Source organism: Aptenodytes patagonicus, chromosome 1 (genome assembly GCF_965638725.1).
Source record: "Aptenodytes patagonicus chromosome 1, bAptPat1.pri.cur, whole genome shotgun sequence".
Taxonomy (NCBI): Eukaryota; Metazoa; Chordata; class Aves; order Sphenisciformes; family Spheniscidae; genus Aptenodytes; species Aptenodytes patagonicus.
In genome coordinates, this window is record NC_134949.1 from 35,316,213 (window position 1) to 35,335,237 (window position 19,025).

Below are 19,025 nucleotides of genomic sequence, written 5' to 3' on the forward strand. Positions count from 1 at the left end.
CGTCTCACAGCCCGCGGTCCGCGGCCCTCCGCGCTGCCTGGCCACGCCCCCTCCGCCTCACGTGGCGGGGAGCTGACCCGGTGATTGGCGCTGCCGTGCTTCTTCCCCTTGGCCCCGCCGCCGGGGACGGTGGCCGGCAGGCGCCGGGAGGGGCAGGGGTCGGCCATGGAGCGAGGCGAGGCTGCCCCGTCGCCGGCGGCCGAGGAGAAGGGGCGGGGGGAGGAGGATGACGACTTCGGCTACCGGCTCTTCCCGGACCGGAACAAGAAGCCGCAGAGCTTCTTGGTCCGCAGCCTCTTCACCTTCCACAACAGGTGCCAGCTGATGCTGAGGATGACCCTGGACACGAGTAAGCGCTTCCCCGTGCCCGCCCGGGCCCGGCCCTGGCGTAGCGGAGGGCGCCCCGGGTGGAACCGGGAACGTCCGTGTCCCCCGCTGGTACGGCCTGCCGCGGCGTGCGGTGGTGACCTTGGCCCGCTGGGTCTCGGGGCGGGAGCAGCTCTCCTTCCGCTGCCGCTGCCCCCCCCCCCCCCCCCCCCCCCGCCCCCGGGGCGGCTGGACGGGGCCCGAGCAGTTGGCGGGATGGGCCTGCTGCTTGATGAACACGCCGATTTTGGTTAAGACGAAGAAAATACAATTTCAAAAGTGGCTGTGTGCTTTTTTTTCCTAGCAGAAGGTCCTTCTGTACTTCTTTCTCTTGAAAATTTGAGAGGATTTCTCGATTTCTGGTTCGTTTGTGCCCTTCTCACTATGTAATGTTGGCTGCGAATGTTACTGAAAACAATGGTCACTATAGGCCACTCTATTTCTGTCTGCTACTAATAAAATAATGCCAGAAATGACTTGGTTCCTGAATAGCTTTGTGTCTATCGTGATTCTATATCACTTTACATAGCCTGAGCTGTAACAGATGCCAGTTGCATCGCATTAGCGTTAAATACTGCAAAGTATGAATTTGCATGTGTAGTGCTTTACCTTTTTCTTTTTGTTTCTTGACTGTTTTTATATTTTGATTATAGATGACTTTCAAAACTTTTGTCTAGAGAAATTGATTGCAGCAATGTTTTTCTAGATCCATATGCTCAACTTCTTCTTGAGGCTATGAAGCAATCTGGTTGGTATGTAAACTAATTCATCTTGTTCTGTGTAGTAACATCGCTGTTATATGGAGTTACTGGTCTTTTTCAAATTCTTCCCTATAACTTTGCTTGTTTGGGTCTTTCAGCACTGTCTTCAATGACCGGCACTTTTCTTGTGAAACCTGTGATGGCTGTGTCAGTGGAGGTTTTGATTCTGCCACATCTCAGGTAGGCACTGGACATTGTCCTCTTTCAAAAGGCTACAATTTTTTTTAGTGTTTTGTTACTAGGATTAAATCTACTGATGCTGATATCTGAGTTAGTCATGAAAACAAGATAAATGAAAAGTGTTCCATAGTGGTGGAACTAGTACACTGCAGAATGATGAGGCTGTTAAAGTTGAAAAACATTGATCTAAAGAGTCTAAATGCTGTAGGTGATGTGTGCTGGGTCTCTGAGAAGTAAGGGAGATGTTGAAACTTGGTGAAAAGACTACCTATATCTTTTCTTCTACAGATTGTTCTGTGTCAGAACAACATTCGCCACCAATCCCATATGAACCGGGTGGTCACACATGAATTGATTCATGCTTTTGATCACTGCCGTGCACATGTTGACTGGTTTAAAAATGTCAAACACTTAGCATGTTCAGAGGTAAGTTAAAATGCTTCTAATGTTGTCATTAATTACGGCTGGTTATTAGGGATGCTTCATGTTTAAATAGGCATGCTGTTACACAGACTTCATTTGGTTTAATCCTGTTAAGACATTTTGTCCTTTCTGTTAAGTCAACCTCAACAGTGTCATTCAGAAAACAAACATTTAGTTTTCACAAATATTAGTAAGTCAGTGTCATACTAAGTAGAATGTGATCACCGTGAGTGTAACTGCAACAAGAAGTGGTTATTGACAAATGAGAGTAGTTAGAGATGAAAACACATTCACACATTAATCAAACGTTTATAGGGTTCTTTTTCTCCCCTGCAAATCTTGGTATGTTGCGTAGCTATCACAGTAGTATGGTAACCTTATTTTTGTTTAGATCTTTTTGGCTAACAACAAACTTGTCTTTTCCTGTAACATACATTTTTTTGATTAATTGTGATGTTGCTAATAGTACACTTTAGTTAGGACTCCATGTCTATTTCAGAGGACATAGGAATTTGCTGCTTGAAAGGCCTTAAAAATTGATGCATTAGGAGGTGAAATTAAACTGAGCACAGGCTAGTAAAGATTCCTTTTGCGTACATGACTCGTGTATTCACATGCTTTTAGTTGATTTCTGAGGTAATCCATATCATTTGACCACAGAAAAACTTACCCTTATGATTAATATTATGAAAGTACATTCTTGTGACTATGTGAATTAGGTGGCTTTTTAACTGGTTTTTAGAAATATACAAAATGATATAAAAATGTTATAATGGCTTTGTTTTGGGTTCTTTTTTTGGTTGTGGGGGTTTTTGTTTGTTTGTTTTTAATGAGAACATACTTGATTCCAGACTTAAGGCGTGCACAGGTTTCACCTATAAACAGTATGTGAGAGAACCAAAGTGATGAGTTTGGTACAGAACAAATCAGATTTCATAAAAATTAATTTTAATTCATTAATTGGATTTATATTTGCTGTGGAAGAGAGTCACAGTCACGTATTATCTTTATCTTTTTATAGATAAAACTTAATGAAGTAACCTTATGTGGTATTGGTAAAGCCATTCTGTATAACTGGGGGGGGTTGACCTTGGCTGGCTGCCAGGCGCCCACCAAGCCATTCTCTGACTCCCCCTCCTCAGTAGGACAGGGGAGAAAAATAAGATTAAAAAGCTCGTGGATCAAGATAAGGACATGGAGGTCACTCACCGGTTACCATCATGGGCAAATACAGTCGACTTGGGGAAGATTAATTTCATTTATTGCCTATTAATGACGGAGTAGGATAGTGAGAAATAAAACTAAAAATACCTTCCCCCCCACCTCCCCTGCTTCCCAGGCTCAACTTTGCTCCTTCGTTCCTGACTCTTCTATCTCCTTCCCCCCAAAGTGGCACAGGGGGATGGGGAATGGGGGCTGTGGTCAGTTCATAACACTTTCTCTGCTGCTCCTTCCTCCTCACGCTGTTCCCTGTTCCAGTGTGAGGTCCCTCCCATGGGATACAGTCCTTCATGAACTGCTCCAAAGTGGGTCTTTCCCATGGGCTGCTGTTCTTCAAGACCTGCTCCAGCTTGGGTCCTTTCCACAGCATACAGTCTTTCAGGAATGGACTGCTCCAGCGTCAGCCTCCCATGGGCTGCAGTTCCTGCCAGAAAACCTGCTCCTGCATGCGCTCTCCACGGGCTGCAACTTCTTTCAGGGCATGTCCATCTGCTCTGGCATGGGGTCTTCCTCGGACTGCAGAGTGGGTATCTGCTCCACTGTGTTCCTTCACAGGCTGCAGGGATACAACCTGTGTCACCATGGTCTTCTCCGCAGGTGGCAGGGGAATCTCTGCTCTGGTGCCTGGAGCACCTCCTCACCCTCCTTCTTCACTGATCTTGGTGTCTGCAGGGCTCTCTCTCTCTCATGTTTTTCTCACTCCTCTCTCTCACAGCTGCCATGTAGTGTTTTTTATCCTTTCTTAAATATGTCATCACAGAGCTACCGCTGTCACCGCTGATGGGCTCAGCTTTGACCAGTGGCAGGTCCGTTTTAGAGGCAGCTGAAACTGGCTCTGTCTGACATGGGGGCAGCCCCTTGTCTCGTCTTGCAGAAGCCACCCCAGCAGGCCCCCCACTGCCAACATCTTGCCATGTAAACCCAATACAATAATTCAGAATTGTTAACTATTTTTTTTTTGTCTAAGCATTTACACACTGCAGAATAAAGCATGTAAGCCTCAAACATAAAATTAGAGAACATACATAAAACAAGATTGTGCTTGTTCTTGCTTTTGTTGAGATTATTTGCTTGCTTCACGTCTTTTGATACTTACTTTATTACATGTTTTTTACAGTTTTTATTGCCATCTTTTTAATTCTTACATTTCATATATTCCATGCATTTATTCTCACTCTGGTACTTAATTATAGGAAATGTAGTTTTAGTTATATTTCCTAACTGAGGGGGTAGGGTGTGGAACAGTTGGCAGACAAAAGAAATTACAATGCACAGGACAAGACCGTTAACAAGCTAAAGCATACATACTCATTCAAATGTGGCTTTTCCTAAAGCAGGTGGGTTACTGCTCTTCTGGGTATTGCAGCTGTAGTCTTTGAAAGGTATCTGCCTTTCTTCCTGACTCTTGTATCAGCTTCTGATATAGATTGGGGAGAATATTACTTTCCATGTTTTTAGCAGTTCTCTCTCTCAAAATCTCTCTTTCTCTCTCATACACACACACAAAATCTCTCTCTCTCTCACACTGTTGTGGTTTAATCTCAGTTGGTAACTAAGCGCCACGCAGCCGCTCGCTCACTCCCCCCCACCTGGTGGGATGGGGGAGAGAATTGGTAGAGCACAAGTTAGAAAAATGCGTGGGTTGAGATAAAAACAGTTTAATAATTGAAATAAAATGATAATAACAATAATATGATAATAATAATACACAAAGCAAGTGATGCACAGTACAATTGCTCACCACCCGCCGACCGATGCCCAGCCAGTCCCTGAGCAGCGGCCCCCCCGGCCAGCTTTCCCCAGTTTATGTACTGAGCATGACGGCACATGGTATGGAATGTCCCTTTGGCCAGTTTGGCTGTGCCCCCTCCCAGCTTCTTGTGCACCTCCAGCCTTCTCAGTCGGTAGAGCATGGAAAACTAAAAAGTCCTTGGCTAGTGTAAGCATTACCTAGCAACAACTAAAGCATGGGTGCATTATCAACTTTGTTCTCATCCTAAATCTAAAACACCGTACCAGCTACTAGGAAGGAAATTAACTCTATCCCTGCCAAAACGAGGACAATATCCACCCCTTATTCTATACCATCTGCATCATGCTCAAGTCTCATATTTTCCAGTACATTTTCATTAATCACCACCCCCCTTTTTTTTTTTAATCTATATATATACACACACACACACACAGAGAGATATTCCCTTCGTCTGTGGGCCATCCCTCTAAAACGTTCGGTGAGTTCATTTAGTCCATGACTTCGGGCTCCATCTGTCATAATAATCTTCCAGGGCAGGAAAAAATGGAGATGGTATGTGGTGTTGGATTGTTTCATGTTGAAGTCAGTTCTGGTACCATCATCACTGTGCTTTGCTTGGTTTCACTGAAGTTATTCTTCGTTAGTCTGGGTGATTCTTATTGTAATAACATTAGTATGGCATATAATATTATTAGTATGATTAGTATATCTGTGTATTACTAGTATAACTATTATAACTATAATTAGTACTTAACATCACATAATTCAGATCATTGCCTATTCTCACCCAAAATCAAATCCCCTTGAGGTACACATCGGACTTCCCCATCCTCCCTCATCACCCACCAAGGGCACCCAGGTCCTTGAGGAAAAGCAATCCCACGGATGGGTTTGCCTCTGCCCGAGGCAGGAATAACCCAGACTGTCTTCCCCAGCATGTTTTTTATGTGCACTACAGGGACTTTATCCCCTCCTACAGTACGTAAAAGTTCTGACTGGGCAGGGCCTGCTCGATTGGCAGATCCCCGAGTGTTGACTAACCAGGTGGCCTTTGCTAAATGCGTATCCCAATGTTTGAACGTCCCGCCACCCATTGCTCTCAGTGTAGTCTTTAACAGTCCATTGTATCGTCTGATTTTCCCAGAGGCTGGTGCATGATAGGGGATGTGATACACCCACTCAATGCCGTGCTCTTTGACCCAGGTGTCTATGAGGTTGTTTCGGAAATGAGTCCCGTTGTCTGACTCAATTCTTTCTGGGGTGCCATGTTGCCACAGGACTTGCTTTTCAAGGCCCAGGATAGAGTTCCGGGCAGTGGCATGGGGCACGGGATATGTTTCCAGCCATCCGGTGGTTGCCTCCACCATTGTAAGCACGTGGCACTTGCCTTGGTGGGTTTGTGGGAGTGTGATATAATCGATCTGCCAGGCCTCCCCATATTTATATTTCAGCCATCGTCCTCCATACCAGAGAGGCTTTAACCGCTTGGCTTGCTTGATTGCAGCGCATGTTTCGCATTCATGGATAACCTGTGCAATAGTGTCCATGGTCAAGTCCACCCCTCGATCACGAGCCCATCTGTATGTTGCATCTCTTCCTTGGTGGCCTGAGGTGTCATGGGCCCACCGAGCTAGAAATAATTCACCCTTATGTTGCCAGTCCAGATCCACCTGAGCCACTGCAATCTTAGCAGCCTGATCCACCTGCTGGTTCTTTTGATGTTCTTCAGTGGCCCAACTCTTGGGTACGTGAGCATCTACGTGACGGACTTTTACAACCAGGTTCTCCACCTGGGCAGCAATATCTTGCCACAATGCGGCAGCCCAGATGGGTTTGCCTCTGCGCTGCCAGTTGCTCTGCTTCCATTGCTGCAACCACCCCCACAGGGCAGTTGCCACCATCCATGAGTCAGTATAGAGAGAGAGCACTGGCCACTTTTCTCGGTCAGCAATGTCTAAAGCCAGCTGGATGGCCTTCACTTCTGCAAATTGGCTCGATTCACCTTCTCCTTCAGCAGTTTCTACAACTTGTCGCATAGGACTCCACACAGCAGCTTTCCACCTCCGATGCTTTCCCACAAGACGACAGGACCCATCAGTGAACAGGGCATATTGCTTCTCATTTTCTGGTAGTTCATTATACATTGGGGCCTCCTCAGCACGCGTCACCTCCTCCTCTGGCGATGTTCCAAAATCTTTGCCCTCTGGCCAATCCATGATCACTTCCAGGATTCCTGGGCGACTGGGGTTTCCTATTCGAGCCCGTTGTGTGATCAGTGCGACCCACTTACTCCATGTAGCATCAGTTGCATGATGTGTACAGGGGACCCTCCCTCTGAACATCCAGCCTAGCACCGGCAGTCGGGGTGCCAGGAGGAGCTGTGCTTCAGTGCCGATCACTTCTGAAGCAGCTCGAACCCCTTCATATGCTGCTAATATCTCTTTTTCAGTTGGAGTATAGTGGGCCTCGGATCCTCTGTATCCCCGACTCCAAAACCCTAGGGGTCGACCTCGAGTCTCCCCTGGTACTTTCTGCCAGAGGCTCCAGGTAGGGCCGTTCTCCCCGGCTGCGGTGTAGAGCACATTTTTTACCTCTTGTCCTGCCCGGACTGGCCCCAGGGCTACTGCATGAACTATCTCCTCTTTAATTTGTTCAAAAGCTTGTCGTTCCTCAGGGCCCCATTTGAAATCGTTCTTCTTCTGGGTCACTAGATAAGAGAGGGTTTACAATCAGACTGTAATTTGGAATATGCATTCTCCAAAAACCCACGACGCCTAAGAAAGCTTGTGTTTCCTTTTTGCTAGTTGGTGGAGACATGGCTGTTATTTTGTTGATCACATCCATTGGGATCTGACGACGTCCATCTTGCCATTTTATTCCTAAAAATTGGATCTCCTGTGCAGGTCCCTTGACCTTACTTTGTTTTATGGCAAAACCGGCCTTCAGCAGGATTTGGACTATTTCCTTCCCTTTCTCAAAAACTTCTCCTGCTGTGTTGCCCCACACAATGATATCACCAATGTATTGCAGGTGTTCTGGAGCTCCACCCTGTTCCAGTGCAGTCTGGATCAGTCCATGGCAAATGGTGGGGCTGTGTTTCCACCCCTGGGGCAGTCGGTTCCAGGTGTACTGAACGCCCCTCCAAGTGAAAGCAAATTGTGGCCTGCACTCCGCTGCCAAAGGGATTGAGAAAAATGCATTAGCAATATCAACTGTGGCATACCACTTGGCTGCCTTTGATTCCAATTCGTATTGAAGTTCTAGCATGTCCGGCACAGCAGCACTCAGCGGTGGCGTGACTTCATTTAGGCCACGATAGTCTACTGTTAGTCTCCACTCTCCATTAGACTTCCGCACTGGCCATATGGGACTGTTAAAGGGTGAGCGAGTCTTGCTGATCACTCCTTGGCTCTCCAGTTGACGAATCAGCTCATGAATGGGAATCAAGGAGTCTCGGTTGGTGTGATATTGCCGCCGGTGCACTGTGGTGGTAGCGATTGGCACCTGTTGCTCTTTGACCTTCAGCAACCCCACAACAGAGGGGTCCTCCAAGAGACCAGGCAAGGTGGACAGCTGTTTAATTTCCTCCATCTCCAAGGCAGCTATACCAAAAGCCCACCGGTACCCTTTTGGGTCCTTGAAATACCCTCTCCTGAGGTTAGTCTATGCCAAGGATGTACGGAGCATCTGGGCCAGTCACAATGGGGTGCTTCTGCCACCCATTCCCAGTTAGACTCACTTCGGCTTCCAATACAGTTAGCTGTTGGGATCCCCCTGTCACCCCAGAAATACAGATGGGTTCTGCCCCTATATAGCTTGATGGCCTTAGGGTACCCTGTGCACCGGTGTCTACCAGAGCCTTACACTCCTGTGGGTCTGACGTGCCAGGCCACCGAATCCACACAGTCCAGTAAACCCGGTTGTCCCTTTCCTCCCCCTGGCTGGAGGCAGGGCCCCTCTAATCCTCATCACAGTACTCATTTCTCATTTCTTGTACGTACGAGTCAGAAGTTTCTTCATTAAGATCAAGAGTAAGATCAGCCCTTCTACTCTCTCTGGGGAACTGCCCGCTGGAAACTGGAGCAGCAATTTTCCTGGAAGAACCTCTTTCTGTGATTGTTTTCCCTTGCAATTCACGCACCCGTGCCCCTAGGGCTGCAGTAGGTTTCCCATCCCACTTCCTCATGTGCTCTCCGTGGTCATGCAGATAAAACCATAGGGTGCCCCATGGTGTGTACCCTTTATATTCTCTCTCAAGCAAAAGAACGCTTACTTCTAATAGCTGAGATACTGGTCCATACAGGTGAGGAGTAGGACCTATCCTCTCCGAGTTGCTGGATCTCCCGGGACAGTTTTTCGGACAGTTTCTCCACAGCCGAGATGAGGGAGGAAGAGAGACTTTCCTCATATTGCTGGAGTTGACTAGCCAATTCATCCACTGTTTGTTCCTCTCCATCTTTCCAGGTCATCACTGCCAATGAATTGGCGTATGACAATGGTGAGCTCCTTATAAACTTCCGCCACATGGGTCGTGTGCACTTGACTTCGTCTGGATCTTTGGATAGTTGTTCATTGTTCAGGTCATCATAAATCACCTCCAGCACAGCTAATTCTCTCAGAAACTGGATACCCTTCTCCATGGTGGCCCACTTGCTTGGGCGACATATGACATCTTCCTTAAAGGGATACCTTTCCTTCACGCTTGACAAGAGTCGCCTCCAAAGGCTGAGGATACGTGTCCCTTTTCCAATTGCTTTGTCAATGCCCCCTTCCCTAGAAAGGGATCCCAGCTGCTTGGCTTCCCTACCCTCTAATTCCAGGCTACTGGCCCCATTATCCCAGCATCGGAGCAGCCAAGTGACAATATGCTCACCTGGACGGCAGCTGAAATCTTTTCGTATATCTTGCAGCTCACTCAGGGATAGGGATCGGGTGGTTACGGCCTTGTGTATGAGTTCTTCCTCTTCTTCCTCCCCGATCAGCGGCCGGCTCTCCTCCTCCCGTTCTCGTGATGGCCCTTCTCTAGGGTCATCTGTCTCGTACACTTCTTCCTCCAGCCCCCTTTTAGAAGAAGCTTCTTCCTCCCTTACTAAAGGAGCCGACTTCCGCTTCCAAAATTTCTTCTTGTGTACAGGGGCGACTGATGCCGGCACAGGCTGGTTCTTTGGTTCAGCCACAGGGTGTGTCGCTGGGGTCTGAGTGGCCGCAGTGCATGTCGCCAGCGTCGGAGTGGCTGCAGGGCCTGTTGCCGGGGTCGGAGTGGCTGCAGGGCCTGTCACCGGGGTCTGAGTGGCCGCAGGGCCTGTCACTGGGGTTGGAGTGGCTGCAGTGCCTGTCACCGGGGTCTGAGTGGCCGCAGGGCCTGTTGCTGGCGTCTGAGTAGCTGCAGTGCATGTTGCTGGGGTCGGAGTGGCCGCAGGGCCTGTCGCCGGGGTCTGAGTGGCTGCACGGTGTGTCGCTGGGGTTGGAGTGGCCACAGGGCGTGTTGCCCGGGTCTGAGTGGCCGCAGTGCGTGTCGTTTTACTGTCAGAGCCAGAGACCTTCTCTTCCCTTTGAGGGTACTGAATGGTGTTGAACAGGGCTCGGTAGGCATGGGCCAGGCCCCAGCACGTTGCAATGATCTGCATCTCTCTGGAGTTGCCAGGGTGACAGCATACTTTTTCCAAATATTCTACTAACTCTTCAGGATTCCGCACTTGCTCAGGGGTGAAGTTCCAAAACACTGGGGGTGCCCATTGGCCTAGGTACTTGCCCATCTTGTCCCACACACCCTGCCACTCATAATTATTCAGCCTTGGGGCAGATCTCTGGATGATATTCTTAAATTGCTTACCAACTTTAGACAAAACCGAAACAATATTCCCAAGAAGTATTAATAGAAGTATCTTAACTGCCCAAGGATGTTCAAAATACTGAAAAGTTACTGTAATGAAGGAGGAAACATCATAGAAGAAGGTAGTGACACTGCCATTCTGTATTTCCTCCGTAAAAAAACTCTCAGAAAAGTTCCTGTAATTGCTAGTTGTCTCCACGAAATGGTCTCCGTGGTACAGTAACGGCTTCATTGCGAAGTTTACATACCACACTAACGTCAAGGTCAATGTTCTAAAAACAAACCTCACAAGCGAGACATTACTATTCACTGCAGACCACAGCAAACTGCAAAACCCAACACCAATCTTTAACATGTACAGCAGGAAAAAGAGTGCGATGCAGATTATACAAATCAATATCGAGAACAGAGAAACCAACATTGTGACCCACAACCACTAACAGATATAAGTTCCTTAATACACTCCGGTTAATCTGTTATTATCTCAAACCCTTCGAGCCCCATGTTGGGTGCCAAAAAGGACTGTCGTGGTTTAATCTCAGCCGGCAACTGAGCACCACGCAGCCGCTCGTTCACTCCCCCCGACCCGGTGGGACGGGGGAGAGAATTGGAAGAGCACAAGTGAGAAAAACGCGGGGGTTGAGATAAAAACAGTTTAATAATTGAAATAAAATGATAATAACAATAATATGATAATAATAATAATAATACACAAAGCAAGTGATGCACAGTACAATTGCTCACCACCCGCCAACCGATGCCCAGCCAGTCCCCGAGCAGTGGCCCCCCCGGCCAGCTTTCCCCAGTCTATGTACTGAGCATGACGTCACATGGTATGGAATGTCCCTTTGGCCAGTTTGGCTGTGCCCCCTCCCAGCTTCTTGTGCACCTCCAGCCTTCTCAGTCGGTAGAGCATGGGAAACTAAAAAGTCCTTGGCTAGTGTAAGCATTACCTAGCAACAACTAAAGCATGGGTGCGTTATCAACTTTGTTCTCATCCTAAATCCAAAACACAGCACTGTACCAGCTACTAGGAAGGAAATTAACTCTATGCCAGCCTAAACCAAGACACACACAAAATCTCTCTTCTGCTCATTCATTTAAGCTTTGGGAATATGTGAGACTTGATCCCTGGAGAAACCTACAGGTTCTATAGTAATACTTTGCAGTTCATTGAGGCTGAGAGGGTGCATATAAAGGGTAATATGTACTCAATAAGTAGAATTGGCCCTGGGAATGTTCTCTACCAGCAGTCACCAGAAAGATACTGAAGAAAAAAATTTGTTACAGCTTTTTTGACTTTGTATTTCCATGTGTTTCTCTGATCATGTGCCTTTTTTTCTCAATAGATTAGAGCTGCTAATCTCAGTGGAGACTGTACACTGATGAATGAAATAGCCAGGTTTAAATTTGGATTAAAAGGACACCATCAGGTAAAGACTGTAGATGTTAAAGTCTACTGATTTGTTATGAGCCATCTTCACGTACTTGATCTCAGCCTTCTACACTTTCATAGCTGAAAACAGCAGAGAAAGAAGTAGATGCCATGGACTTGCTGCTTTCTCTTAATTAACCTTTAATACCCTTTAATGATTCATGATAAATTTTTTTCCACCTTGTTATTTTTGTTGGAGTGAAATTCCTGAATACTTAGTCATATTGTAGAGCATTACCACTGACAATGGATGGTTAATAAGAATGAAACAAAAAAAAGGGTTTGCAGGAGATGCAGTGGGAGTACCTTACCCACTATAAATGGGTAAAACTCTTAAAGTCTTTGAAAACTGGAGGAAGGAGAATGACAAGGGTTCTAGATAACCATGTGTGTTAAGTCTTAGAGGAATTAATTTTTTAATAGTAATGAAGACTATGGGTTGAGTCGCAAATAGTTGTTCACGTTAGAGTGGCAGTTAGCTTGTAGCTGGGGATGTTTACATCTTTTTTTATCTTTTAGTAGACAAACTGTGTAAGCAAAAGTTGCCAAAGAGAGGTATCAAAATGAAGGCCAGTAGAGGAGTCATTCCTTTATGTTTTATAGCATTTCAATTGGAAAAGTACTAACTGGTATTTATGTCTGTTTCTTTCTGACATATTTTCTCTTGTGTCCAAGTCAAGTTGTACAAATACTTGATATCTACAACAAATGCCAGATCGTATTTTAATTCCTGTTCTAAGGAATGTCTTTTACTTATTTGATGGTTTATTTGCACATGGAAAACTAAAACACATAGTTAACACAGGATGGAACAAAAATGTACTTTAATGCAGTACTAATAAGTAATAATACAGGCATTGTTTGACTCTTCTGTGATACAAAATTATTGTGTATGTAGTAGGAGTTAATACTTGACAAAATCTGGAAAAAAATTACTTATACTAATAATGACAATTTTTTCTTTATCTAATTCCCACTTTAGACTTGTGTACGAGACAGAGCAATTCGTTCCATTCTGGCTGTTAGAAAAGTTAGCAAAGAAACGGCAGAAAAAGCTGTGGATGAAGTTTTTGATGCCTGCTTCAATGATCTGGAACCTTTTGGAAGAATTCCACACAGTAAAACAGATGCAAAACGTGCTTATAGAGACTTTCAGAACAGAGATCGCTATAATGCTAATTTGTAAAGGAAAAAAACATGAAAAAATGTTACTATCTGATTGTTCTGTAACATCTGGAGTTACAGTCTACGCACACAGTGCTGGTGGAAAAGACAATTCTATCAAATGTATCAGTTAATTTTGTAAACTTTTCCCAGGAGCCAACTTCCATGGAAGTAAACAAAGTAAATGAACAAGGCTGAAAAATGTGTTTCCTCACCTGTTATTCCAGTAAGATAATTTAGTACACCAAATGACTTGTCAAATAATGATCTGCACATTTCAATGCACATTTAATTCTGCTCAGTCTGACTAGGACTTGGTTTCTAAAAGTTTTGTTGTTACTGAATAAATCTTTTCATAAAATCTTTACATTTCCACCATCTTTGATACACAGTCATAAACTTGATGATCTTCATCACTCCATTTTAAAAGATGGGCACCTGAACCACAGCTCTTGGGTCTAGATTTAATAACTATGGCTAAACCCAAAATTTAATAAACTGCCACATTAGTTTTTGAGCATCTCCTGAAATTCTTGGAATTCCAGCTCATCTAATGGTAACTTCACAGGTACATTAAACCCTTGGGCTTTTTAGGAATTTGACTGACAATTCTGCTTACCAGATCAAACCTACAAGCTAGACAAGCATTGGTGAGAGTGTCTACCAGGTTGAGCTTTGCTCAAAATGTTGGTGTAGCTTATGGTCTTCTTCCTATATTTGTTAGGTAGGTAAGTCCATCTGAGGAAAGCAAGAAGCTGCTAGCTTCATCCTAAGTCTGAGAGAAGCTGTCTCATACCTTATATTTGGAAATAACAGAGGATTTATTGTCATGGGTGCAAGAGAACCACGTTTTCCTCTCATTCTTGAAATTAAAGGTGTGATTCAACCACAGGTAGGGTTCACTGACGTAATGGAGATGTGGGTCCCCAGTCAAAGGTTTGTAGGCATAGCTGCTGTAACAGTTACTGGATCCAGACTCAAGTGGGAAATTTAGTTCCACAAAAGATTAAATGGTGCCCCGATTTGTTACTGTTTCATACGAAGTGCAAAACATTTTAGACAGGCTTTCAACTTCATAGGATGTCAAGGTCTGAGTAGTGGTGGTGGTGTCAGTTTTCCCATGTCAAGTGGTTCACTGCAGAAGCATAGAATTGCTGAGGTTGGAAGGGACCTCTGGAGACACAACTGTTTCAACCATGCTGCACAGAGAAGCGTCAACTAAAGCATGTTCCTGAGGAGCGTGTCTAGTTGGGTTTTGAATATCTCTAAGGATGGAGACTCTACAGCCTCTTGAGATAACCTGTTCCAGCATTTGGTCGCCCTTGCAGGTTTGGGGTTTTTTTCCTCCTTGTGTGTAAATGGAGTTTCCTGTGTTTCATTTTGTGCCAATGTCCTCTTGTCCTTTCCTTTGGCACCACTGAGAAGACTGGCTCAGTATTCTCTAGAATACTAGATTGTTGTGTGTTCACATTTATTTGCATTTTATTTCTGTTGTAGTAATCCTGTATTTCAGAATTTCTCCTGGTCATTGGCAAAGTTTGTAAAGGAAAGGGCCATTCTGCCTCTTTCATCCTTTCCACCCCGAAAGATGTATAACTGGTTTCCAGTTCTTCACTGCCCTCCCCTGCAGCACTGGGCAGGCCACAGTGATAGGCGGAGTAAGGTTGAGTTAGGACGAGCTGATGGATTTGAGATCTTAAACCCTTTTAGTGCCACCTTGGTGTATTTTACTCACATGCTCGAGGTTAAATTAATCACCAAATTTGAGATCAGAAAGGAATTTTTCCTTGATTAATTTGATAGGGATTACTGGTATTTCTGTTGAGCAGCTGGACGCTATTTCGTGCTGTTCAGCCACTAGCGTATGGCTTTACGTTTGCAGCCTGCTATTACTGCTCTGAACGAAGAGTCCTGTGTGACAAGCCCAGTGCTGAGCTAACCTGTGACAGTGGCAAGGCTGGGTGAGTCTGGTCCTCGGAAAAGAGATCTGAAGCAGGCAATTATGCCTGTGCAGTATGAGCTGCCCTGCACACTGGTGTGTTAGTAGGGAATTAGGCTTCCTGAGCCCGTAGTGACCACTGGGCCAGTGGCCAGTGAGAAAGGCAGACCTGGAAGGAGCAGCCATCTCAATTGCCTGAGAATTTCATGTTAAGCGATGGTCCTTTTTGTTGCAGGGATGAAGCTTATTGGCGTGACCTCAAATGCTTTCTCCTCCCCACCTGTGGCACATTTGTTAACAATGGGAAAGCTTTTATGACTTCAGTCCTTTGTGTCCTGAATTGCTGCTCATGTTCTGGTTGTCTCTGGTGGTGGAGGACTGGGCATGGTGGTGGTCAGTGTTGCTTTCTTCTGTTCTGTGTCCCTAAATATTTTGTGACAACGAGATTGTCAGTGTATGAAGCTTATGAAGCTTTCTCAGGCAATACATAACTGTGGGATTTGGCTGCTGTGGGGCAGCAGACTCCCTGGTGAGACTTGAGCAGGAGTGAGGCACTGAACTGCTCAGGTAAGGGAAGGTCAGGACATGCACAAATTTTAAGTGCCTGCCAGACTGTAAGGCTGGAAGGGGAAGGTCCTCCCAAGTACCTCCAGAATTAGGCAGCCTCTGAGGGACTCTTTTTTTGACTGCAGCTTTGGGCTCCTGCAATCCACCTATTTATTCCACATGCCTACATCCTTTGGATCTGACCGTCATTCTGTAATGTCCTCCTGAGAAGTATTCAGTCATGTAATAATTCTCCAGTCCCATGGGCCTGCTCCTAAGGTGTCACTCAAGAACAAGCTGCATGAAGAAGGTGACAGCAAAGACAGCTGCTTCCCCTGTCCCCTGAGCAGAGCCAGCAGTGTGTCGCCATTTCCTGAACGGCAGTAAACACTTTGAAAAGATTCAAATGTAAGCACTGTCCTCACAAAGGACAAAGCGACGCATCCAAACAGTGCCTGAGAGATCTGATCAAGCCTGAGTTGTCTGAGTTGTTCTGTTCATGTTGGATTACGGGTGGATTGCATTTATTCCCAGGTGTAACATAGTACGTACCCACAGGTACCATTGCTTTTGGGGCTAAACAATAATGCAGATCCCTCGGAAAGTCATCCTAGATGTCTTGGAGGAAGTAACGTCTTGGCAAAGATTCCCCAAACCTGCACTTTCAATAGTTCTGCAGAATTTCAACTGGAGATTTCATAATCTTATTTTCTTGGGGTAATTCCATCAGTGACTGACATAATCGCATGGCTGAATATGCGAACAGAAAAAAAATGGATATAATATACCTATGGAGAAAATTACACATTGAATTATGAGCTTCCCATCTTTGATGTAATCTAGACAGACCACCTGAGTTTTCTAAAATCCTCTGAGGATCAGAGATGCCTTGGAACAACATAATCTTGTGTGTTAATATTCCCTTAACCTTTACCGCTTTTCAAATCCCCGTTTTAGTCAGTATGATGTATGATGCTGAGTTTTTTATAATACTTCTCACACATATTCTGGCAGATAATTCCTTCCCTTCATTATACCTTATTAACCAAAGTTCTACTTTAATGAATATGTGTGTTTGTGTGGTTTGCATTTTGACCAACACATTGTTTGAATACATACAGTTGTCTGCTATCTGGGATAAGCTTTGTCAAGTCTATTTAGAAATGGAAAATATGGCAATAAAGACTAGAATATACAAGCATACATGCTGCTCCTTCTTTAGCATTGTTGATAGATGAACACCATCAAAATCTGGAGACATCTGAAAGAGACATTCGTAATAAAGAGTACACTGAGATATATAAAGAGACATTCGTAATAAAGAGTACACTGAGATATATAAAGACGTAATTATTTAAAAAAAATTATCAGTATGAAATAAAATTGCATAACCAGGAAATGTCAGCTTAAGCAACAGCTACGTTCCAGTTAGTTACATCAAGTCAAATTGTAATGGCAGAATATATGCACTACAAGTCACCAGAAAGCAATCAGAAGAGTCCCATGGGCTTTTTGTTGTTTCCTGAGAAAACGAGGGACAATAATTACACGAAACTTTGCACACACTGTTTATCAGTTCAAGCAATCATTTCACTGCTTTAGGTGCAATTTTAATCTGCATCATTTTTTCTCATCAAAACAAAGGTTAAAAAAAAAAGAGTAAAAGCTCATTGCAAATATGAAAACTATGGGACTCGATTAAGCAGCAGAGGGAGCTGAAGGACCATGGAAGTGCGTGCTGCTGTGGAAAACCACCTGCAGACCGTACCCAGCTGTTGCTCAGTTTGCAGTTCAGTTTTGGTTTAAATCTCTGTTTTAATCAAATTTGCATAACTTTAATGTTAAAATAAGTTAAAAATTAAACATATTTCAACTGCATTGTTCTGCTTCTGCAGAATATTTGCTTCCTTTAGAAAACCACCTCAAAACATTTATGGAAACACTTTTGCCATCTGTGCTGTTTTTGGAGTGTGACTGTTTTTGCAGGGGCAGTTAGATAAATGCTGGGGTGCGTGTGGCAGACCAAAACGTCAAGCTATAAAAACCCATCATCAGTAATCAGAATCACACAAATTACATCGATTCCTTATTCTTCATGCCTGAATTTTCTCTTATATCTGAAAGATTTTGAAGTTTTGACAAAACTGAAAAGAAGGAAAAAAAGAGCATCATTGTCCAAACAGTGAAGAGATAATTTTACAAAGGAGAGTAATTTAATAAAGAGTCTTCAGGTGTTTTCTTTTTCCTGGGGAAGAAAGACTAGCTATGACATACCTCGCTGAATAGTTCCTTGGCAGAAGTATTTTTAAAGTTTGTAGTACCTAGCTCTCAATTGCATGGATGTGTGTCACTTACCACAGAAGCCTTCATGTGTTGATTGTAGTTTTTCAAAACTGTTTTAGAGAAGAGTAACATTTATAAGTGAAAACAACAAAATCATCAGTAAGCAGAAAAATCCAACTCTGATATAATGAAAAGTTCAGAAGTTTTCAGGGCATGTGCAAGGGGTCTTACCTCTTGCTAGAACTGAAGAGTTCAATACCAAGAGTTTATTATCCACCAGAACTCCACCCAAATTCACTAACAAGCATTCCTCCTCTAGCTTGCCTGTAAGCCTGATCAAAAAGAAAACTAGAAAACAAAGATTTACATCATCTTTTTATTCAATAGGGGTTTTTTGTTGTAGCTCTTTAATGGGACATGAGAAATTCTTTCAGAGCTTGGGACAGAATGAAACCATTACTCTCACTTTCCTTGAAAAGAAGATGGAAAGAAGAAAAAGGAGAAGAAGGGCATGCACAAGGCACTCTATGTGCTGGTGGGTAAGGAACCAATATATGAAGAGAGATCTTGGTTTCAGCTCCTGCTCTACTGAATGCTAAGCAAAAAGTATTGAAGTGCTTGCTGGATTTACACCCATGCTCCCCACTCACAGGCATCAGCTGGGGAAAAGGCTGTAAACAAAGCAGGGCTGGGTGACAAGCTGCGTAGAGTGATGGCTGCAGAGGGAGCAGGAAGCCTTTGGTACCCAGTAACTTTGGTTAGTTCCCTTCCCTCCTTCCTAGTGCAAAGTGGAGCAGCCTCAGGGACACCTTTCCCTCTCCCCAAAATGCTTCACAGCTGAATGTTTTTCCTTCATCTCCGTTTTTGTCCTGCTGTTTTCTCCTTGTTTGAGGGAGTTTCTTCTCAATGAACACATTGCACTTGTCCCTCTTTCCTCCTCAACTTCCTCCCATGTGTGCGTGTGTGCAAGTAAAGGATGCCCTTTCTTCCTTTCCTTTCATTACTAGTTACCTCCTTCTCCTCCCACTGTGAATCTCCAACACACAGAAGGGAGAAGGGAAATGAAATTGTACCTGGGGAACCAATCTGCTATGTTACATGTGTGAGAATGAGGAGTATTT

General features: G+C 44.6%; 1 protein-coding gene across 2 annotated transcripts; it reads left to right on the plus strand.

Moving 5' to 3' along the window:
* The first annotated feature begins 115 nt into the window (after positions 1–115).
* Positions 116–16,824, plus strand: ATP23 (ATP23 metallopeptidase and ATP synthase assembly factor homolog). Of its 2 annotated transcripts, none has more exons than XM_076331887.1 (6): positions 116–349; positions 1,073–1,118; positions 1,226–1,307; positions 1,596–1,733; positions 11,887–11,970; positions 12,955–16,824. In XM_076331887.1, exons 1-6 carry the CDS (start codon positions 166–168, stop codon positions 13,156–13,158), a joined length of 738 nt encoding a protein of 245 aa, XP_076188002.1. In that variant the 5' UTR covers positions 116–165; the 3' UTR covers positions 13,159–16,824. The 2 variants fall into 2 exon arrangements, with proteins under 2 accessions (XP_076188002.1, XP_076188012.1); XM_076331897.1 differs by lacking the exon at positions 116–349 and adding an exon at positions 574–728.
* Positions 16,825–19,025: the final 2,201 nt, after the last annotated feature.